This window comes from Gossypium hirsutum, chromosome D05 (assembly GCF_007990345.1).
Source record: "Gossypium hirsutum isolate 1008001.06 chromosome D05, Gossypium_hirsutum_v2.1, whole genome shotgun sequence".
In the NCBI taxonomy this organism is placed as follows: domain Eukaryota; kingdom Viridiplantae; phylum Streptophyta; class Magnoliopsida; order Malvales; family Malvaceae; genus Gossypium; species Gossypium hirsutum.
In genome coordinates this window covers 4,746,783-4,771,339 of record NC_053441.1, presented here as the reverse complement: position 1 = coordinate 4,771,339, position 24,557 = coordinate 4,746,783, and the positions used below count along the sequence as shown (strand labels likewise).

Below are 24,557 nucleotides of genomic sequence, written 5' to 3'. Positions count from 1 at the left end.
AGATCGAGGATTTCATCTTCTCCTTAATCCTCTTTCTTGGCAATGAAAAGGAAAATTTGTAGCTATCGTTGTAAATTCTGGTTTTCGATCGAGGAAAACAAAGTTCTTTTTTTTTTTTTGATAATTTGGTTTTTAGGATACTGAAATAGATGGAGAGTTAGGGGTATATGTAGGAGGGGATAAGGACTCGACTTTAGTTGGCTGGTGAGTGACGAAAAAACCGTGGGATGTGCGTGGCCTTATTGCTTTTGTGTTAATTAAAACCAACAATCGTGTGAGAGTTTCAGGGTTGATTAAGTAATTAAGATAAGTAAATTATTTTTAAGTGCTTCTCACGTGGCTAAAATTTTAATCTAATAAATCGTAACTTTAAGTGAATCAAATGAGTCTCATTTAATCAATTGACTCCTATGGAAGTTCAGTACACAATCGTAATGGGCTTAGATCCATGGCCTATGACATATATACATTGTTATGCTATAGTACACTCATAATGTGGATAAAAAAATATATGTAAATAGTATATTTATTAAAAGTTAATTTAAGAACAAAATGAATTGCTTTGGTAGAGTATTCTGAATTTAAATTTTATTATGTATGAATTTCTATAGATTTTATAAAAATTAATTTTTAATAATTTTTTAATTAAATTAATATTGATTAAATTTTTTACACCACTTTAATTAGAAATTTATTCTATAGTTTTATTTAACAATGAAGCTTGACAATTTGCTGAAACTATAACTGAAATTTGCAAGAAGCGATTAGGTTTTGCTCAATAATAGTCCACAATCTACATGTTTTGAGATGGTTTACAACATTAAACTTTAAAGTAGACTCAGCTTCTTACAAAGTATCCCATTACCAACTCCAATGTGTCTGACATGAATTCATGATGATACACTTTTAATTGGTCAACTTTAGGAAGTCATATGTGCATTAAATATTTGCCTTGGATTGTCCTTATCAAGCGTCGACTCCGTATTGCTGCTTAAGTAGGCGGAGACAAGTGTAGAAACTAGAAATAGAGTGTAGGAGAAATGGCTTTGTCAATGGAGTGAAGATATTAACGTGGCCAATCCGTGGGTTGAGTTAAGGCTGCAATGCATGGACCCATCCGCGATCTGATTAAAGTGAAAGGCGAATGGATTTGGCCTTTTGGTATTTTGGTGTCACTACCGTGTTGCCTTCAATCCGTCAGTGGTTAGGTACTTACTGTAAAAGAATGGGCCCAACAATCTAAACAGCTATATGAAGCCCGCATAAGCGGAACTGCAGTTACATGTTTGGGCCTTATACAGCCCAACACAATACACTCCCTGAAACAAACTGTTTTTTTTCCCTCTTTGTTGGGGGATATCTGATTTATATTCTAATCAGCAATTAGACAGGCAATTCGTCAAATTTAATTACAACCATTACTAATTGACATGACATTTCGTAAATTTAATTTTAAAGATTAGGTTACAAAAAAAAGAGAGGGGGGAACACGAACAAGCATAAAAAGAGGAAGTAAGCGGAAATTGTGGTGTCCTTCCAATAGTTGGACTCCATAAAAATTAAAATATGATATGCTTATTAGGGTGGCCACTCGCCACGGACAAACTCAAAGGCTAATCCCTTTTCCTTGGGCAGCGAGCTCTCTTATTACGCGTTTATTGGGTCCATTCCATTTTCTTCTTTCCTTGACTTTTTGCCCACTTTTTTACCAGTTTTTCACATTCATTGCAAAGCAATCAATCCCCCTTATGTTTGATTGAGAACACTATACTTTGGAGTTATCATTATTAAGTTACTTAAATATTATTTCTGATCTAAATATAGGAGCCTTAATTTCTTAATTTTTTTGGTATTATTTTTAATTTCTTAAATATCATTTCTAAAATCTAAATTCTCTTTAACTATAAAAACAAGTTATTAAACGAATAGTTCTGTATGTAAGGTTAATAAGCAGTACTAAATGTAATACCTGAAAAACAAAACTAAATCTACATTAGGATTTACGAACCCGCAAGGGTATTTCTGTCTCAATTGCCTTTTTCAAATACAATGAAGGATGACAGTACAAAGTGTTTAATCTGTAAAAATGTCTGCCATTGTCATTTGTGAAGTATCCAATGCATTTTATCTTTCCTTGCTCTTCCCCAACAAAGCTTAACTATTTACTACTACTACTAGTACTACTGTACACTCCTTAATCCTTCCCTCTCTTTAATTTTCTGTCATTTTTCTGTCTCTTTCTGCTGTTAATTTCTCTTTTTTTTCCCCCAAGCAACAATGGTGATGAATTTATCTTGGAGTTTACTATCATTTACTCCTGTGATGATCACATTCCTCTTCCTCTCAACCTTCTTAACATTCTCCCATGGAGTTTCTGTTTCTCTCTCTCCCACACCCCTCGCACAACAGCTCACTTCAGGTACTTCACTTGTTCAGTTCTCTGTCAGCTACCCCGTCTTTTTCTCGTTCATTCTTTTCTGGTTTCGAAAAGAAAATACTACAAGAAAAGTTTACCAGAAACAGTAAACGCATAACGCTTTTAAGCAATGGGGCTGAAAAAAAAAAATGACTGTGACTGTAATTTTATTACTTATTTTAACATTCATTTTCAGGGAAAGTAAATGGAAGTGAGGCAAAGAGTGGGGTGGAACTTTCATGGGGGATCACAAGGAGGTCTGTGGTAGAGGTGCCGATCGGTCAACCTCTGCCGCCATTGGAGGTCACTACTTCATCCCTTGCTTTGGCTGCTGAAAAGACTTACAGAAAAGATCCTCTTAATGGGTTCAAGAGATACACAGGAGGATGGGATATTAGGGAGCGACATTACTGGGCTGTAAGTTTATCCAAACCCAAGATTTAGACCAGTAATTAATGCTACCAAACATTTTCAACTAATAAATTCTTTAACGTAAAACCTTCCTAAGATAGACAGATATCTGGTGCATCTGACGTATTTATTAGTTTCAGTTATTTAGATACGTGACAAATATTTGCTTTCTAATGTAACTAGGGGAAGAAAGGACAAGTTTCTTTCAACGAATCTTTAGATAACATGAATCGGAACTAACCATTTCCTTCTATTCTAAAATAAAGCATGGCAGTATTCGACTACCTATTAGTTTAAGATTTATGACCTCATTCCTGACTAATCATTTCCATTATTGTGCAAGTGCAGTCTGTGGCTTATACAGCAGTTCCCCTATTTGCAATTGCTGCTATCTGGTTTGTTGGCTTTGGGCTTTGCTTATTGCTTGTTTGTATCTTTTATTTCTGCTGTAAAAGGCAGCCGTATGGATATTACCAAATTGCTTATGCTACCTCTCTCGTATTCCTCGCGTTGTTCACAATTGCTGCAATGTAAATGCATCTTCTTCTCTCTTGTCGTTTTCATGTTGAATATTAAAGTCATGCTTGTTCTACGTGCTAATGTTTGTTTTTTGTTTCAGACTTGGCTGCATTGTCCTATATGTTGGTCAGGATAGGTTTCATAGTAGCACTACAAAAACATTACAATATGTCGTAAATCAAGCAGATATGACCGTCAGGAAACTAAAGGATGTGTCTGACTCTCTAGCGACAGCTAAACAGGTCGGAGTCGATAAAGTTTTTCTACCTTCTAATGTCCAAACTGATATCGATGAGATAGGAACGAAAATTAATTCTTCTGCAAGCACTCTAGCTGACAAGACAGTGGATAATTCGGATGATATTCGAGACCTCCTAGATTCTGTGTAAGTGAGATTCTGATATTCACCTATATATATATTAGTGTACGCCAAGTAAAACTTTGTTCATTAAAGCTGCATTTCAATGTTCTTATAGGAGAGTGGCTCTTATTGTAATAGCTGCTATCATGCTTGTATTGACATTTCTTGGATTGTGTAAGTCCCAATGGTTTGGAATTTTTTCTTCTTTTTTCCAAAGTTTACGGTTTGTTAGTCGATTTATTTATGCAACTCTACTTTTTGTTTCAGTATTTTCAATTTTCGGGATGCAGCTTCTTGTTTACATGTAAGTTAATGGTGTGGGAAATGATATTTGGTTCTCCGCAGCTATTTGGATTCAAACGTGGATGTTTCTTAACAAAAGGGTTTTAAACTTTTATCTGTTTCAGCCTGGTGATATTAGGCTGGTTGCTTGTCACTGGAACTTTCATTCTTTGTGGTACATTCCTTGTCCTCCATAAGTAAGTTCTTACATGGCTCAACCTATATTTCTACGACTTACTGCTTAGGATTTTAAAACTTGACTGATATTTTGTTTGAGGTGCTAGTGTGGCAGCAGATACTTGTGTTGCAATGCACGATTGGATGCAAAACCCCACTGCTCATACAGCTTTAGACGATATACTGCCTTGCGTTGACAATGCTACAACCCAAGAAACATTGTTGAAAAGCAGGGAAGTTACTTCTCAGCTGGTCGAAGTGATTAACACGGTCATAACCAATGTTTCGAATATTAATTTTTCACCAAACTTTCCAACCATGTACTTCAATCAATCTGGTCCATTGGTGCCGGTACTCTGCAATCCATTTTCTGCTGACCTTACTGAGCGAACTTGCACTGCTGGTGAATTAAATGCAGATAATGCAACTGAGGTAAATTCATTAGACCCTGCAACATCAATGCTTTATTAACATGCAAACAGTCTTGGATGTTATCTTTTACTTTTAAAGAAAAACATTGATTTATTTTAAAGACGTTATCATTTACTACAGGTATGGAGGAACTACGTCTGCCAGGTTTCTCCAACTGGAATATGCACTACAACCGGACGAATAACGCCGGCATTGTATGACCAGATGACAGCAGCAGTGAATGTGGGCTCTGCTTTGTACAATTATGCTCCTTTCCTCGTTCAGCTACAAGACTGCACATTCGTGAGGGAAACTTTTACAGGCGTTTATGTAGAACACTGCCCTGGATTACGGCGATATAGTAGATGGGTGTATATAGGGCTGGTAATGGTATCAACATCAGTTATGCTTTCTTTAATCTTCTGGGTAATATATGGGCGAGAGAGACGCCATCGCCTTTACACAAAGCAGATAAATGAGGGTGCTGAAACAGACAAAGACTCTTGAGTGTTGATGGAAGTTTTTTTCTTCACTTTGCTGGGACGGGAATGCTGTATTGGCTCTATGTTGTAACCAATCCTCGCCATTCATCAAAGAATCCAGGTTCAAAAGTGGTATTCATTCAAGTTATTGCGGCTACTAGTGGCCTTGTATTACTGGTACAGTAAATGAGCCTGGCAATGGCAGTTAGATTTAATGTGTGGGATTTGTATCGTATGTTGTAATGTTAGAAGACTTGCATAATGAGATACAAGAAATTGTTTTGGAGGGGAATTTGCTTTGCCATGAGCCCATGATGTTTGGTTTCACATTGATTAATAATAATATGGGCTTGGATTTATTAAGAAAATCGGGCTTCATATCATAAAAGTAAAGCCTGTATACAAGAAGTTTGTTCGAACAAAAAATAAAATATTCAAAGTTGGTTGACTATAGGAGCTTATCTTGGCCTGGCAAAAACACGTTGACCTTTCGTCCTGACAGCCTAACCCTAATCAGACAAAGATTAAAATGAACATTAATAACAAATTTCTTTCCTTTCAAATTTCATTTCTGCTGCCGTTAATAAAACACCCATGATCGGCATATTATAAGAAAGAATATTCCTCCTTTATATTACAAGTTCCTAAAAATTATTATTATTATCAGATTGTTTTTCTTTGTTATTCTTCTTGTTTTGGGATTTCCCTCAATCCAAGAAAATGGGGAAGCCAACCGGGAAGAAGAAGTTTCAAGAAACAGGCAAGAAAGTCATGGAAGCCAACAAGCAGAACAAAGGCGCCGCCGCTGATCGGACGTCCAAAGCTTTCGATGAGGACACGGCAATCTTCATCAACATGTCCCAGGAGCTTAAAGAAGAAGGTAACCGACTCTTTCAGAAACGCGACCATGAAGGCGCGATGTTAAAGTACGAAAAAGCCCTTAACCTCCTCCCTAAAGCCCATATCGATGTCGCTCATTTGCGCAGCAACATGGCTGCTTGTTATATGCAATTGGGTCTCGGCGAGTACCCTCGCGCTATTAATGAATGTAATTTGGCTTTAGAGGTTTCTCCTAAATACACCAAAGCTTTGTTGAGAAGAGCTAGGTGTTATGAAGCTTTGAATAGATTGGATTTAGCTTATAGGGACGTTTATAATGTTTTAACCATTGAACCCAATAATTCGTCTGCTTTGGAGGTTTTAGACAGCGTGAAAAAGGCTATGGATTGGAAGGGTGTTACTGTTAATGAAAATGAACCTGGTTTCTTTGATAATGATCCCTCCGGGGCTTCACGGTTGCGAAAAGTGGTGCAAGAGAAGTTGAAGAAGAAGAAAAACAAAGGAAAGTTTGTTGAGAAAGATGAAAAGACTGATGATAACGTTACAGAAGAGAAGAAGGCGGAGGATAAGGTTAGTGTTGTCAAGGAGGTCAAGGACAAAGAGATTGTTGTGAAGACTGTTGAGGAAGAAAAAGCGATTACAAAGACGGTGAAGTTGGTGTTCGGGGATGATATTAGGTGGGCTCAATTACCTGTGAATTGTACTGTTAATTTGGTGAGGGATATTATTCGAGATAGGTTTCCTGGCCTGCAGGGTATTCTTGTGAAATACATGGATCCAGAGGGTGATTTGGTTACGATGACTTCAACAGATGATCTTAGGTTAGCTGAATCAGTCGGTGGTCTATCAGGAGGATCACTAAGGTTCTTTATTGTTGAAGTTAGTCCAGACCAGGAACCAGCTTATGAAGGAGTATGTAAAGAGGACATGGTGAAGGGTGAAGAGAAATTGAGTGATGTTGTTGAGAATGGTGAAGCTATAAAAGGAAAATCTATGGAGGATTGGATTGTCCAGTTTGCACTACTTTTCAAGAACCATGTCGGGTTTGATTCTGATTCGTACTTGGATCTTCATGAACTTGGGATGAGATTATACTCGGAAGCAATGGCTGATACTGTGACAAGTGAAGATGCGCAGGAGCTTTTTGAAATCGCTGCAGATAAGTTCCAAGAGATGGCAGCTCTGGCATTGTTCAATTGGGGAAATGTTCACATGTCCAGGGCAAGGAAACATGTCATCTTAACAGATGACGGTTCAAGGGAATCTATGCTAGCCCAGGTTAAGATTGTGTATGAGTGGGCACAGAAAGAATATGTACTGGCGGCAAAGAGGTACGAGGAAGCATTGAAAATTAAACCAGATTTTCATGAAGGTCTTCTTGCATTGGGGCAACAGCAGTTTGAGCAAGCAAAACTCCACTGGTACCATGCAGTTGCTAGCAAGATTAATTTAGAAAGTGGACCTTCCGAGGAGGTCTTGAAGCTTTATAACAAGGCAGAGGACAGCATGGAGAAGGGCATGCAGATTTGGGAGGAAATGGAGGAGCAACGGCTAAATGGACTCTCCAAAATTGATAAGTATAACACTCAGTTGCAGAAAATGGGGTTAGATGGGCTGTTTAAAGATGTCTCTGCTGAGGAAGCTGCTGAGAAGGCTGCAAACATGAGTTCACAGATATACCTGTTATGGGGCACCTTACTTTATGAGCGTTCTGTTGTGGAATACAAGATTGGGTTGCCAACTTGGGAGGAATGTTTGGAGGTTGCAGTTGAGAAATTTGAACTTGCTGGAGCTTCTCCAATAGATTTAGCCGTTATGATTAAGAATCACTGTTCGAACCAGACTGCATCAGAAGGTATCTACAAAGAATCATCTGTAAACTTCTCTTACTTCACTTGTTTTGTTCTTAGGAAAATTTGCTTAAGAGGAATTCCCCATTTTATTGCAGGCTTAGGTTTCAAAATTGATGAGATTGTACAGGCATGGAATGAAATGTATGATGTAAAAAGGTGGCAGACTGGTGTTCCATCATTCCGGCTAGAACCATTGTTCCGTCGCCAGGCTCCAAAGCTTCTTTCTATCTTGGAGAATTTTTAAGTTTTCTGTTGAATCGGTATTCTTTCAGGGCACTAGACAAGTGCTTCGGTTCTATTTAATTCATTTTCCAAGATCAGTGTTTTTGTGCTACTAAGATAGGTGCAGCTTATTACTCTTCGACTTCTTTTATCAACAATTTACATGATGACCATTTACCTTATAACTGTTAATATTCTTTGATGTGATATACTTATCTATAAAATACGAACCCTGTTTTAAAATCACAGTATGAAAAATAGTTTTCATCAGACACAAACTGAAATTATGTTTTGGTTCTATATTAGCCGATCATTCAGCCTATTTTTCCCCCTTGGGTCATGTGGCTATTTATCTTGTTTGATATATGATTTCTTTCAATCGCTGATCGGACTGAAGATGACCATGGTGTTTGATCTTTTGTGTTATTGCAGGTCTTATATTTTTGTCCATGGACTTTTTTTGTGTGTGTGGCTGGTTGTTTGCTATGGCAGCAAAGAACAAAAGCTTGTGAACTGTGAGTTTGATGTTGGAAGGTGCAATTTGTGATTGGGCATGAAGCCTAGTTCATTCATTCATTTTGTCAATTTTTGGGGAATTTATTTTTCTTTCACATGGTAATTTGCAAAGTGGTATATGATTTGATTGGTTCATCAATGATCATATAAATAATTGTTGGTTGTAACTTGTAAGATCATCTTGTTTGTTTTTGTTATTCATATAGGATTATAGATCATCATTTATACCAAATTTCTACATGTTTGTAGCTTGTAACCTTCCGATATTCAAATTATAATGTCAATCTTATACTTGTTTTGTTTTATGTATGTTATATTTCAGAACCCAATTCATGGAAATTTGGGATTTGATTTGTGTAAATCACTTTATCAATGTTGTGGTTCTTTTTCCTTTTCCTTTTTAAATTTAAATTGAACAAATCAAAAAAAAAACTTGATTGGTGAAAAAAGTGGAGCTATAAATTTAACTACACGAGCTGAAATAAAATAATGTAATTTATTTATTTTTAATGAAATATAAATTTGCTTGGTGATTCATTTTAAAATGAAATAAATGATAATACCAACATTCTATTTTCGAAAATGAACTTGTCGCAATTACCGTTACTTGTTATGAATGTTTGATTTGGTAATTGCTCTAGCTATTCGTGTAACCGTAGATAGATTGTAAATATTTTATTTGGTTAAAATATAAGAATTATTTTATAAATTATTAATTTTGTCCATTAACCCATCATGTTTAAAGAATTAGGTTCGGTATACCATAAATCTTAATTGAGGAATTCAATTGCAAAATATTAAAATGAATGGGTACACTATAAATTTGGTTCTTTGTTTATTTATTTTCAGTTTGACTCTCAAATGCTCTAAATTGCTTACATCAAACATAATTTTCAGTCAATTAATATTTAAATTCACTACGACTCTTTTTTTCAAAATCAATGCTCAATGATTTTCAAAATATAAATTAACTAATATTTGAATTTAATAATTATTTATTAGAAAAAAAATTGATGAATAACAAGAGAAAGAGAAAGAACCCAAAATGATAGATGAGAGCGTTGACCTTTCAAGATATAATTATTCAAGAAATTAAAATGATTTTATCTACAATTTTTTAAAATACCATGATGATTTTATCCGCAAAATAGAATTTTTTTTTTAAATAAACCTTATGAGAGTGAAATTTAATCTAATTTAATTATTTTATAAAAGACAGAAAAATTATAATGTATTAAGAGATATATTAAAACTGTAATACTTCTAACTAGCGAGGCGTTAGTGCATTAATATAATTATTATTTTTGGTCCATAAACTAATTTCATAAAATATTCAATTACCAACTTGCCCAGATACAAGAGGACCATGAGGAGCAACGGAGCTGAAACATAGCCTAACAATTCCGGAAGCGGCTTAAGTTATGAAGTTAACGTGTTAGAAAGAATTCTTCTCTCTTTACGCTTTGCATAAATTCCCAGAATTAGTAGAGTTAGAGGCTAGAGAGAGCGCTTTTTGAAATTATTATTTAAAAAAAAAAACCTTTTTTTCCTTTCTCTCCTCCTTTGGCGACCGCTAAAACGTTTCCTGGTCTTAATCCAAATTCCGATCGGAAGATCAAGTTAGGGCTTTCAGTCGATTTTCAATGGAAAGAATCAGAAGAGCTTCGCATGCAGGATCTTGGTACACTGATAACCGTAAGTCCTTTAACGCTCTTTTGTTCCCTCCAAACCCCTAACGATTTTCATTATCTAATTCCGACTCATGTTTTTTGCTTACCCTTTTACGAATGATCAAGTCGAAACTAAAATTGTCGCTTAATTCGAGAAAATAAAATAATAAAACAATGTGGATTGCAGAGCTAAGCTAAGTAATTTGAAAGAGTCAATTTAAGTCGTGTCATTTCTGCAATGAATCAGTCATCTCTTAGGAAAGTCTGAAAATTATTATTATTTATATAATGTAAGTGTTGAATTACAATATCACTCAATGAACTGCTCTTCCGAAGCTGAAAACATTGATAGTTTCAACTTGTATTAGTAGGCTTTAGGTGTAATTCAAAATTCTAAGAACTAAGTGTTTTTTTTAATGTTTGAGAATGTAATCGATAAAAGTACTTAGGTAGTATCATACTGTTTTTCTTGGCTATGCAAATATTGCTTTGTTTTTAAATGCTAAACAGTTGACTTTATAAACGTGTGCTATTTCTCTCAGCAAAAAAACTGGCGGAAGAGCTTGATGGATGGATCACGGCGGCTGGCTTGCCTAAATCCTCTGATGTAAGAGGTGTAATTGCTCCGTAAGTTTTCTGTCACCTCGTTGTTTGTTTCTTTCATAACATTAACTAAAATTTGAATGTATTCTCTTGTCTATGGTTTGACGGTGGCTTCTGAAACTCAGGCATGCAGGTTATTCATATTCAGGTCGTGCTGCGGCCTATGCTTTCGGAAATATAGACCCAACAAACATGTGCGCCTTTTTGTTATATTTCTCCTCTTTGATTTACTATAGTTATAATTATATCACATAATGTATCTCAATTCTCAGGAAATGTGCTTATTGATTTTGAATCATTAATCATATCTTGAGCCAAATTTTGTTCATATGTTATGTTCTGAACATATAAACAATTTGAACCAAAACTAATTGCTTTATCTGCTTCCTTTTTTGCTAAAACTGACTGATGTGTGAGAAAATTTACAAGCGCAGTTCTCGGGTATTCCTTCTTGGTCCATCTCACCATTATTACACTCCAAAATGTGCTCTGTCAACTGCTACAGTATACAAGACACCAATAGGGGACCTACCTATTGATTTGGAAGGTGAACTGTGATGTCTGTTTGCATTAAGCTAAATATCATCTTTCTTCTTAACTTATCATGCCAGATTAGCTTTGTTGACAAGTCCAATAAAATGTGTTCTATATTTTATTGAGCCGATTGACTGGGGCTTTTGGTTTGGTTTTTCTTTTCCCTCGATGAATGGCTTGCTATTCTTTCTTTTTTTCTTTTTTTAAATTTTAATTGTGGTGCTTACTATATTCAAATCCCTGAGCCTCTTTATCCTCCATGCAAAACTTGATTCATATATGTTTCATCTTTCAGTCATCGAAGAGCTGAAAGCTACAGGAAAATTTGAACTGATGAATCTTCGTGTTGATGAAGCTGAGCATAGCATGGAAATGCACTTGCCTTATCTTGTAAAAGTATTTGAGGGGTAATTTTTAAACATATATTGATTATCAAGTAGTGTTCTACACTTCGTTCTAGTTTAAGCTGATTTTGGGTGATGGTGATATAGGCATCCAGTGAAAGTTGTACCAATTTTGGTTGGTGCTCTTGGTGCGGAAAATGAAGCAATGTATGGAAAGTTGTTGGCCAAATATATAGATGATCCTCAAAATTTCTTCTCAGTATCATCAGATTTTTGTCACTGGGGTTCTCGGTATGTTGGGTTTAGTCTTTCTGTCTTCATAAATATCATCCTTTTATTTAGTATAAATCTCATCTTTGTGGCGAATGCACAAGATGTCTTTGCATGTATATTAGCTACATCTTTTAGCATACCGGCAAATTATCCCACTCCTTAACCCCCTAAAAAGGAAGCTGTGTGATGTAGACTGTTTATACTCTTCTGGTTATATGAAATGTTACTTTTACTTTCAAACACCACTTATTCGGCTGGTTCATAGATGGTTTTTTTATTCACTCCATAGTCCATACCTGTGAAAAGTATGAATGCATTATTTCTTTTAAAGAACTTTTTTTGTTCAATGGTTTTACCCTGGTTCTTTTATATGATATGCCCTGGAAAAGCTTTTCTTTTGGGGCTCAGAAATATTTACCTTCTGCTTTGGGTGTCAGGTTCAACTACATACACTATGACAAGAAGTATGGGGCCATACATAAATCGATAGAAGCCTTAGACAAGATGGGCATGGATATAATAGAAACAGGAGATGCAGACGCCTTCAAGGAATATCTGTCAGAGTATGACAACACTATCTGTGGACGCCATCCAATCAGTGTTTTCCTTCATGTAAGTGCCTCAAAAAGCTTTCTTCAGAGTTATCCAAAGGGTTTTGATAAAAGAAACATTCATAAATCATTCCTTTAAACACTATCCATTAAGCCTATTTGCAGAATGGTTATTTGAGTTCCGTTACTCCCTGAAACTTGTTTTTATGATCATGCTTATCTTGGGCTATTTCAGATGCTAAGGAACAGTTCAACAAGAATAAAGATCAAGTTCCTCCGTTACGAGCAATCAAGTCAGTGCAAAACTACGAGAGATAGTAGTGTAAGTTATGCATCTGCAGCAGCAAAGGTGGATGCTTGAAGATGTGAAATAGATAAATAAATAAATATTTATTCTCTCTGGTGTGAGAAATGGCAATTCAAACTCATTTGATTTAATATGTAATATAAAACGTAATTACATGCATTTTGCAAGACCCATTAATTGGTGGGTGACTTGTTCATAGATTGAGACTTAATAATGGTATTTGTTTCTGCAAATTGCTGATTTGCTTCAGTTTGTTTCGGTGTTAAATTTGGTACTTGTTATTCGTCTTAGAAGGTGTCTTGATTCTTTCTCTATTTATGAAGTTATTTAGAAGGTTTGGCGTCGTGACGTGGTCTTGAAGATGGCCTGTGTTAGGGGCCTTGGACAATATAATACCATAAATTGTGGAAACCAGAAAGTTAGGAGACTCTGATTTACTCAATCGATTAGTTTGTACTAAAGGGAAAATTGCAAATTAGGTTAATAAACTACTATTTGTGCTTTAAGGTCAACCAAAAAAATAGAAGTGGATCTACATAATGCACTAAAATTTTCAGGTAGCCTTAAAATGTCAAACATATTGAATAGGGAAACTATCCCTCCTGGTGGTGATAATGGATATGAATCATTCTTTGACAGAGCCAAGCTTTCTGACTGCGAGGTCATTGGTCATCATTGCAAATTTGTCCTTCATCAGGACATGCAAAGCCTTGGCACAACCATTGGATTCTTAAACTGAATAGCTTACTTGTCCAACGTCTCAAGGAACTTCAGCTTTCTGATTTCAAAATAAATCTTGGTTGAGTACCGACTGTCATCTACAGTTGTGAAACCAGAAAGATATGTCCCAGCCTCCTCCAACTTTGCATTCAATACCATATCTTCAAAATACTCCATCCAGTTTCACTCTCAAACCTATTTAATCAAATCAGCTAAAACTTAAAAGTGGAAGATATAGATGAAGATATCTGAATTTCAACACATGGACTTGCATATGTATTTGAACAGTAGTGGAGTGTAGTGGAGACTAGGGAGCCATGATTCTCCTAAAATGGTAAAATTTTAATTTAGATATTTTATAATTTATAAAATTTTAAATTACTAATGATAAAATTATACTTTTGACTCCCTCAAAATTATAAAAATTTGATTTAGCATTTTAAAAGTTATAAAAATATAAACTATTAAAATGATGAAAGTGTATTTTTACTGTAAAAATACAATTTAATTCCGACCCAAAAAAATTTTGAGAGAATATGCCACTGTGTTTAAGCACATGCAAAATACTAACAGCCACTTACCTTTTCATCATTGCAGAACTGGAAGATTAAGAAAAGACCTCTTCTCAGCAGCCATTTTCCTCCTCTCTCAAACTTCTAATCCTATGAGTTTTAATTGATAAATTTTAGTCTGATTTGTTGTTGGAATTATTGTAAATACATTTTTCTAAGAGATTGACTTACTAGAGTAAATCATTTCTATAATATTCTCTTTTTATTTTTCAAAATTTTAGATTTTATAAAAAGGCAAGTGTTATACCCTATAAAATAACATTTGAGATAATTATTGTAACACTCCTTACCCGTATCCAACACCGGAATAGGGTACGAGGCATTACCAAAACACATACACTTGTAAACGTATTTAACCGAGTTATAAAATTTCATCAAAATTAAAACTTTCAAAATAATTAACATGTTTCTATAACTTTTCCCAATATATCCTCAAAATATTATAATCATAATAATTAGGGCCCGCGAGACCCGATACATACTCATGCAATTTAATGCTTCATTTCCATTTCATTCAATTCGCAATTTCTCATGCTCATAATTTAAATCATATCACTAGCAATTTCCATTTAATTCACGTGCAATTCAATGACATCAAATTCAAAACTAATACGTATTTACCATTTAACTCAATGTTTATTGATTATACCATTCAATAACACATTTATGAAATTCTCAATTTAGCAATGAAAATATCACTTTAGTTTGAATAACAACATCGTCCTGATATAAATACACTACCACTTATCCATTTACTTTAATTCTTTTGGGCCCATTTGTCACTTACCATCCTTAATCAAATTAGGGAACGGTCACGGAAAATTGAGTACTTCACTTTCACTTTGCCATAGTATAACCATGGTCTTACGTATGATCACTTATCACTTGTCCCTGATCAGATAAGTGTAGCCACCTATCACTTTGTTTCTTGATCAGATAAGTGTAGCCACTTATCACTTTGTTTCTTGATCAGATAAGTGTAGCCACCTATCACTTTGTTTCTTGATCAGATAAGTGTAGCCACTTATCACTTTGTTTCTTGATCAGATAAGTGTAGCTAAAGCTATCACTTATCACTTTTCACTTGTCACTTGATCAGATAAGTGTAGCTAAAGCTACCACTTATCACTTTGTCACTTGATCAGATAAGTATAGCCGAAGCTATTACTTATCACTTTCCACTTGTCACTTGATCAGATAAGTGTAGCTAAAGCTACCACTTATCACTTTGTCACTTGATCAGATAAGTATAGCCGAAGCTATTACTTATCACTTTCCACTTGTCACTTGATCAGATAAGTGTAGCTAAAGCTACCACTTATCACTTTGTCACTTGATCAGAAGTACTCAAATCCGGCGTTCCGCTCAATTTGATCATTTATTCATATATCAGGCTTACCAACATGTGTTAATTCATAAACCATTCATGGTATTATTTCATGTCAAATCATATACTGAATATACCATACACACATACTATGAAACTTTATTTTCACACATGAGCTTAAACCATGACCAATAATGCACAAAAATAAGCATCATTCATATTTCATCGTTTATGAGTTATAATCAAACATATGACCATTTATACACGAATCATTCATATATTTCCCAATTTTCCTCCTCCTCCTCTCCATTCCACATCCTTAATGTGTATAACACACTTAAACAACATTAACCATAATTTCAATATTCACTAACATGTATATTCAAAGCAGTTTATCCGAGTCAGAGTCACTAAATTATTTTTATCCGGAGCTACAGAGCTCCAAATTAAGATCCGTTAATTTTCCCTGAAACTAGACTCACATATCTTCATACCATAAAATTTTCATAATTTTTGGTTCAGCCAAATAATACAGTTTATTCTTTAAAGTTTCCCCTGTTTTGCTGTCTGACAGTTCCGACCACTCTTCACTAAAAATTAATTATCTCATTGTACAGAATTCGGATGATGTTTTAGCTTGTTTCTTCTAAAAATAGACTCATTAAGGATTCTAACCATATAAACTATAACTCATAATCATTTTTGTACAATTTTTAATGATTTTCCAAAGTCAGAACAGAGGAACCCGAATTCATTCTGACCTTGTCTCACAAAATCTATTATATCTCATGATTTTCAATTCCATTGCTCACATCATTTCTTTTATAAGAAACTAGACTCAATAAGCTTTAGTTTCATATTTTATTCATCCTCTAATTCAATCTCTACAATTTTTGGTGATTTTTCAAAGTTACACTACTGCTGCTGTCCAAAACTGCTTTAGTGCAAAATGTTGATTTCCATTTTGCCCCAAATTTCACAGTTTATACAATTCGGTCCTTTCTCAATTAACCCCTCAATTAATCTAATTTTCTCAATTAGTACTTTACTAGACATTATAAGTTGTTACACAACTATTGAAATTCAGAATTTTCCACATATAACTCTATCTTCAAACTCTTTTACTATTAGGTCCCAAACATTCACTTTCTATTCAATTCTTTCAATAAAATCAGCATATGAACAATTTAAAGCTCTAATTTCATGCTAAATCATCATATACTTCCAGCACATATTCATATCAACTTTCAACTTCTTTCATAAAATCAAAAACTAATGGATTTAACAAGTGGGCCTAGTTGTAAAAGTCATAAAAATACAAAAATTTCAAGAAATAGTCAAGAATTGAACTTACTTGTAATAAAAATATGAAGAACCAGCTTGAAGAAGCCCTTCCATGGTGTTTTAGCTGATGAGAATTCAGAAAAATGAAGAGAAATCTGGATAATTCCACTTGGGTCCTAACTTTATTAAGCAAATTTTGCAATTTTCCAATTTTGCCCTTAATTCTCCTTACTTTCTTGCTGATTTCATGCCTCTGCCGTCCAGCCCAAATAGACCTTGGGTCTATTTGCCTTTAAAGCCCTCTTCCTTTTATCATTTAAGCTATTTAATCATTTCCCAAAATTTTGCATTTGTTACAATTTAGTCCTTTTTGTTCAATTAATTATCGGAACTTTAAAATTTCTTAACGAAACTTTAATACTAACTTTTTAACACTCCATGAATATTTATAAAAATATTTATGGCTCAGTTTAAAATCCCCGAGGTCTTGATACCTCATTTCGATTCTAATTATTTTAATATTTATTTCTAGTGCACTATTCACTATTTCAAAAATTTTCCTAACTTCATATTTAACTTATACTTACTAAATTAATAATATTTTCTACCCATTTGTCGAATTTAGTGATCTCGAATCACCGTTCCGACACCTCTGAAAATTCAAGCCATTACATTTTTTTTTTCGTCGGATTTGTGGTCCCGAAACCACTGTTCCGACTAAGCCTAAAATCGGGCTATTACAACTCTCCCCCCCTTTAGGGATTTTCGTCCCCGAAAATCTTACCAGATGGTAGGTTAATGATTTACTTCCACAGTATATTTCAAATTCACACATGATTTTGGATTTTCATATCTTTTACAGATAATCACATAGATTCATAAGAAAATCAGGATAGCGATATTTCAGCATCTGAAGCTACACAAAGTATCGAAAAATTACAATCCATATAGAATGATATCCATTTTGATAACCTGAGTAGTTTTCAGAACTATCAAATATTTCTCTCTTTTTATATTGTCCTCATTTTCTAATTCATTCACTTTTCCGACCACATTATTATTCTCCCGTACACGAACTTCTGTAACACTACACTCGTAAGCTTATTCAACCAAAATCTCACAAATTTCATTGTAACATTTTACTAATATGGGGGTGAGTGTAGTAAAGCCTCAAATTTATCTTACACATAAATGCGCATAACACATACCATCACAAATAGCCAATTCATTACTAAGTTCACATTCTCAAAGCATTTAATAAACATTTGCTTTTAATCACTTTTGTTCTCAACACAAAATTCTAACTCAAATCACTAATTCACAATCAAAATTTCTATATAGCATCATAATCCAAATATCATAACTCATATGCTTGTATAATTATAACATTCATCAATAAAAAAAATGTTTTATTCTTTGATCCATACCTTTATGAGTTTCAACTCATAATCAATACATTTTCACTCAAACATTTTAGTATTTATTTCTATACTATTAGAATTAACTCAGTTGAAAAACATATCTGTCTCATCAAGATAATTTTCGTCATAGAACAATACTGATAAGGGGGTGATGGTGAAGTCATAAATCTTTCAACTTGCTCTCATAGATACATATATATATATGATTTTGTATTCATCATCAATGTAATACCATCATAACCACGTAATTCATTCCAAGCAAATTAACACATCTATTTATTACAAATGTTTTCTGTCACTCACAATTTCACACAACGAATTTACTTACTCAAGCTCAACGTTAATATCTAATTAAATTCCAATACTTGGCTTCTATTTTACTTACCGACATTTGCCAAATTAGAGAACGTCTTACGGAATTGAGTACTTCGTTTTCTCAATGCCATAGTCCAACTATGGTCTTACACGTAATCACAAATCACATACCGATGCCATAGCCCAACTATGGTCTTACACGAAATCACATATCACTTACCGATGCCATAGCCCAGCTATGGTCTTACACGGAATCACATATCACACATATCACTTACCGATGCCATAGCCCAGCTATGGTCTTACACGGAATCACATAATCACATGTTCACATGTTGCCATGGTCAAACCATGGTCTTTTCCGTCAATTCATCACATATCACTGAACGAAAGTACTCATTCCTGCGTTCTACTCAATTTGACTTCCAATTCAATTTTTCATACTATTATAATATTCATGGTTTAGACATAAAACAAAATATCTTATTATCTTTAATTTAACAATTAAACATAAGATTCTAACATATGAACATACTAATTTCACTTATTCAAGCAGATGTACATACACACGTTCCATCTATTTAAGTAAATTTGCTTATCATATTCACTTAATCAAATATGTTGAGCACATAGCATTATATAATCACCAACATACTTGGATGAGCTTGTCACAACATAAACCTTTTTTTTTAACTTATAGTCATCTCTTTTCATACATGAACACATCCATATCACAAATTTTTATACTTACCTTTCCAAATTCCAACATAACGTGAGCATATTTCATTTATCTCAATATCATTTTTAGCATTATCGAAAATAGCTCGATTGAAAATCATCTCTGTCTTAACAAAGCAATTTCGTTAGAGCCCAGAGATATCACATCATCAAGAGTAATAACGTGGCATGTATAGCTAGGCTCCCATATGCTATGTTTAGTCCGAGAACCGACTAAACCGTAGCTCTGATACCACTAAATGTAACACCCCTTACCCGTATCCAACACCGGAATAGGGTACGAGGCATTACCAAAACACATACACTTGTAAACGTATTTAACCGAGTTATAAAATTTCATCAAAATTAAAACTTTCAAAATAATTAACATGTTTCTATAACTTTTCCCAATATATCCTCAAAATATTATAATCATAATAATTAGGGCCCGCGAGACCCGATACATACTCATGCAATTTAATGCTTCATTTCCATTTCATTCAATTCGCAATTTCTCATGCTCATAATTTAAATCATATCACTAGCAATTTCCATTTAATTCACGTGCAATTCAATGACATCAAATTCAAAACTAATACGTATTTACCATTTAACTCAATGTTTATTGATTATACCATTCAATAACACATTTATGAAATTCTCAATTTAGCAATGAAAATATCACTTTAGTTTGAATAACAACATCGTCCTGATATAAATACACTACCACTTATCCATTTACTTTAATTCTTTTGGGCCCATTTGTCACTTACCATCCTTAATCAAATTAGGGAACGGTCACGGAAAATTGAGTACTTCACTTTCACTTTGCCATAGTATAACCATGGTCTTACGTATGATCACTTATCACTTGTCCCTGATCAGATAAGTGTAGCCACCTATCACTTTGTTTCTTGATCAGATAAGTGTAGCCACTTATCACTTTGTTTCTTGATCAGATAAGTGTAGCCACCTATCACTTTGTTTCTTGATCAGATAAGTGTAGCCACTTATCACTTTGTTTCTTGATCAGATAAGTGTAGCTAAAGCTATCACTTATCACTTTTCACTTGTCACTTGATCAGATAAGTGTAGCTAAAGCTACCACTTATCACTTTGTCACTTGATCAGATAAGTATAGCCGAAGCTATTACTTATCACTTTCCACTTGTCACTTGATCAGATAAGTGTAGCTAAAGCTACCACTTATCACTTTGTCACTTGATCAGATAAGTATAGCCGAAGCTATTACTTATCACTTTCCACTTGTCACTTGATCAGATAAGTGTAGCTAAAGCTACCACTTATCACTTTGTCACTTGATCAGAAGTACTCAAATCCGGCGTTCCGCTCAATTTGATCATTTATTCATATATCAGGCTTACCAACATGTGTTAATTCATAAACCATTCATGGTATTATTTCATGCCAAATCATATACTGAATATACCATACACACATACTATGAAACTTTATTTTCACACATGAGCTTAAACCATGACCAATAATGCACAAAAATAAGCATCATTCATATTTCATCGTTTATGAGTTATAATCAAACATATGACCATTTATACACGAATCATTCATATATTTCCCAATTTTCCTCCTCCTCCTCTCCATTCCACATCCTTAATGTGTATAACACACTTAAACAACATTAACCATAATTTCAATATTCACTAACATGTATATTCAAAGCAGTTTATCCGAGTCAGAGTCACTAAATTATTTTTATCCGGAGCTACAGAGCTCCAAATTAAGATCCGTTAATTTTCCCTGAAACTAGACTCACATATCTTCATACCATAAAATTTTCATAATTTTTGGTTCAGCCAAATAATACAGTTTATTCTTTAAAGTTTCCCCTGTTTCGCTGTCTGACAGTTCCGACCACTCTTCACTAAAAATTAATTATCTCATTGTACAGAATTCGGATGATGTTTTAGCTTGTTTCTTCTAAAAATAGACTCATTAAGGATTCTAACCATATAAACTATAACTCATAATCATTTTTGTACAATTTTTAATGATTTTCCAAAGTCAGAACAGGGGAACCCGAATTCATTCTGACCTTGTCTCACAAAATCTATTATATCTCATGATTTTCAATTCCATTGCTCACATCATTTCTTTTATAAGAAACTAGACTCAATAAGCTTTAGTTTCATATTTTATTCATCCTCTAATTCAATCTCTACAATTTTTGGTGATTTTTCAAAGTTACACTACTGCTGCTGTCCAAAACTGCTTTAGTGCAAAATGTTGATTTCCATTTTGCCCCAAATTTCACAGTTTATACAATTCGGTCCTTTCTCAATTAACCCCTCAATTAATCTAATTTTCTCAATTAGTACTTTACTAGACATTATAAGTTGTTACACAACTATTGAAATTCAGAATTTTCCACATATAACTCTATCTTCAAACTCTTTTACTATTAGGTCCCAAACATTCACTTTCTATTCAATTCTTTCAATAAAATCAGCATATGAACAATTTAAAGCTCTAATTTCATGCTAAATCATCATATACTTCCAGCACATATTCATATCAACTTTCAACTTCTTTCATAAAATCAAAAACTAATGGATTTAACAAGTGGGCCTAGTTGTAAAAGTCATAAAAATACAAAAATTTCAAGAAATAGTCAAGAATTGAACTTACTTGTAATAAAAATATGAAGAACCAGCTTGAAGAAGCCCTTCCATGGTGTTTTAGCTGATGAGAATTCAGAAAAATGAAGAGAAATCTGGATAATTCCACTTGGGTCCTAACTTTATTAAGCAAATTTTGCAATTTTCCAATTTTGCCCTTAATTCTCCTTACTTTCTTGCTGATTTCATGCCTCTGCCGTCCAGCCCAAATAGACCTTGGGTCTATTCGCCTTTAAAGCCCTCTTCCTTTTATCATTTAAGCTATTTAATCATTTTCCAAAATTTTGCATTTGTTACAATTTAGTCCTTTTTGTTCAATTAATTATCGGAACTTTAAAATTTCTTAACGAAACTTTAATACTAACTTTTTAACACTCCATGAATATTTATAAAAATATTTATGGCTCAGTTTAAAATCCCCGAGGTCTTGATACCTCATTTCGATTCTAATTATTTTAATATTTATTTCTAGTGCACTATTCACTATTTCAAAAATTTTCCTAACTTCATATTTAACTTATACTTACTAAATTAATAATATTTTCTACCCATTTGTCGAATTTAGTGATCTCGAATCACCGTTCCGACACCTCTGAAAATTCAAGCCATTACATTTTTTTTTTCGTCGGATTTGTGGTCCCGAAACCACTGTTCCGACTAAGCCTAAAATCGGGCTATTACAATTATAACAATATTTAAGGTTTAAATTATATTTTAATTTTTAAAATCTTCAAATTAAAAATAATAATAATAACATTATTAATTAGTAAGATTTAAATACTCACTCTAATAAAGTTTATAAATGTATTTTCATTTAATAAAATATAGTTAACATTTTTTATATACAATTTAAATATTTTATTCAAATAACATCTTAACTAAATATTTTATTTTTATTTCACTTATGAATAAATTTATTTTTCCTAAAATTTGAGACAATAGGCTATTACAGAGAATTAATTTAATAGAGAGTATACTTCATATTTTATATAGATGAACAATTGTTATAGAGGATAAAAATAAAACATAATAAATAGTTCTACAACAAATTTGGCTGTTATAATGAAATGTTGTTATAAAATGTAATTGTTATAGAAATAGTTGATTGTATAAACGATTTAATTATCACAATTATAAGATTTGATATTACAAGAATAAAATTAAAATTAGTGATTGAGATATTTGTTTGGATTCGATTCTAATTATGGAAATAAGATGAAGTATGCGAAAAAAAATTAAGTTATATTACAATTTGTAAATAATAAAAAGATGAAATTATTTAACATTTGTAAGGTTAATAATTATAAATTATCAAAATTTCTATATAAATATTTATTAAAATTGACATGATTGTTTCAAATACTATTTTTCTTTATTTTTACGTACTTATTTACTCTAATAAGCTTATATTAATTATGTAATAAAATACAGTTTTGTTAGTTTATCCTATATATATACATTTTAATATTTATTTATTAAAATTGACATGATTGTTTCAAATACTATTTTTCTTTATTTTTACATAGTTATTTAATCTAATAAGCTTATATTAATTATATAATAAAATATGGTTTTGTTAGTTTATCCTATAAAAATAAATTTATATATATTTAATATTTATTTATAAAACATAAAATAAAATATAGTTTTGTTAGTGGAAAATAAAGGGTGCAAGTTGCAACACACCATACAAAATTCTAAGTTGGGTTTTGTTACCCAAACACTCTATCAAACCAGTTAGAAGTATTGAACTTTCTTTAATTTTCTTTAATTAAACACTCTAATCAACTTATTGGGCATTCAAAAGAGCCCTAGAAGAAAAAAGTGATTCAATGTTCTTTAATTTCAATCTCTTTTCTTATTTCTCTTATGCACAAATAAAATATTTTTTATCATTAAAATTTTGAAAAAAAATCAAAACCTGAATCATGATCTTTAATGTTAGCATAAAACAATTTAAGAGTTTATGATAGAAGCAATTATTGTATGAAAAACTATTCAACGTATATTTTTTGGAGTATACAAATTTAAAATTAATTATTAAAAAGCATGTAATAATATATATTTTACTTATGAAATTAAAATTATTAAAAATATAAAATCTACTTAATAAAACATCAAATACTAATCCTTAAATTAAATATATAAATGTATCTTATGAAGTGTTACTTTTTAATTTATTTAGAAATGTGATTGATGAAATTTCGATTTCTTTTATAAATTCTATGAAATTATGAAATTTAATTTTTACGTTGATATCAAATAATTTTTTTAATTTAAAATAGGGATAAGAAGAAAAATTAAAAAATGAATTGATCCAAAAAGAGGTATTTGGATAGTTTATGAAATGCAAATTAAAATTGATAATTAAACCGAATTAATTTTTTTATTTAATTTATAATTAAATTAATTAAAACCGAATTAAATTTTATTCTTATTTAATTTATAATTAAATTTAATTATGTATTATATAAAGACAAATATTTATATTTAAAATAGTAAAATAATTTAAAATTTTTAAAAAATTATTAATTTTTAAAAATATTTATGAATTTTTTTATTTAATTTATAATTAAATTAAATTATTTATTACATAAAGATAAATATTTATATTTAAAATGGTAAAATAATTTAAAATTTTTAAAAAATTATTAATTTTTAAAAATATTTATGAACTTTTTCTGAAATTTTGTCCAGTAAAATTTATTTTATCAATAATAAATTTAAAAACTCAAAAAAAAATTAATATAAAAGAATCAATTTAAATCACGA

The 24,557-nt window shown here is 32.4% G+C and overlaps 3 protein-coding genes across 6 annotated transcripts; all 3 read left to right on the top strand.

Annotated features, from left to right (window-relative positions):
- Positions 1 to 2,053: 2,053 nt before the first annotated feature.
- On the top strand, positions 2,054 to 5,351 carry LOC107906858 (uncharacterized). Of its 2 annotated transcripts, XM_016833986.2 has the most exons (10): positions 2,054 to 2,185; positions 2,273 to 2,419; positions 2,613 to 2,833; positions 3,176 to 3,357; positions 3,447 to 3,731; positions 3,823 to 3,881; positions 3,975 to 4,011; positions 4,115 to 4,186; positions 4,274 to 4,598; positions 4,719 to 5,351. In XM_016833986.2, exons 2-10 carry the CDS (start codon positions 2,278 to 2,280, stop codon positions 5,082 to 5,084), a joined length of 1,689 nt encoding a protein of 562 aa, XP_016689475.2. In that variant the 5' UTR covers positions 2,054 to 2,185; positions 2,273 to 2,277; the 3' UTR covers positions 5,085 to 5,351. The 2 variants fall into 2 exon arrangements, with proteins under 2 accessions (XP_016689475.2, XP_016689474.2); XM_016833985.2 differs by having other exon boundaries at positions 2,057 to 2,419.
- A 129-nt stretch (positions 5,352 to 5,480) lies between these two features.
- On the top strand, positions 5,481 to 8,795 carry LOC107906857 (protein PHOX1). Of its 3 annotated transcripts, none has more exons than XR_005913688.1 (3): positions 5,481 to 7,754; positions 7,848 to 8,095; positions 8,407 to 8,795. XR_005913688.1 is itself a non-coding variant. In XM_041093231.1 (3 exons), exons 1-2 carry the CDS (start codon positions 5,780 to 5,782, stop codon positions 7,994 to 7,996), a joined length of 2,124 nt encoding a protein of 707 aa, XP_040949165.1. In that variant the 5' UTR covers positions 5,481 to 5,779; the 3' UTR covers positions 7,997 to 8,012; positions 8,407 to 8,795. The 3 variants fall into 3 exon arrangements, 2 of the variants coding, with proteins under 2 accessions (XP_040949165.1, XP_040949164.1); XM_041093231.1 differs by having other exon boundaries at positions 7,848 to 8,012; XM_041093230.1 differs by having other exon boundaries at positions 7,848 to 8,795.
- Positions 8,796 to 9,808: 1,013 nt separating this feature from the next.
- Positions 9,809 to 13,021, top strand: LOC107906860 (protein MEMO1). The gene is made up of 8 exons (XM_016833989.2): positions 9,809 to 10,185; positions 10,703 to 10,787; positions 10,889 to 10,957; positions 11,198 to 11,310; positions 11,593 to 11,704; positions 11,789 to 11,932; positions 12,352 to 12,526; positions 12,701 to 13,021. Exons 1-8 carry the CDS (start codon positions 10,134 to 10,136, stop codon positions 12,824 to 12,826), a joined length of 876 nt encoding a protein of 291 aa, XP_016689478.1. The 5' UTR covers positions 9,809 to 10,133; the 3' UTR covers positions 12,827 to 13,021.
- The last annotated feature ends 11,536 nt before the right edge of the window (positions 13,022 to 24,557 follow it).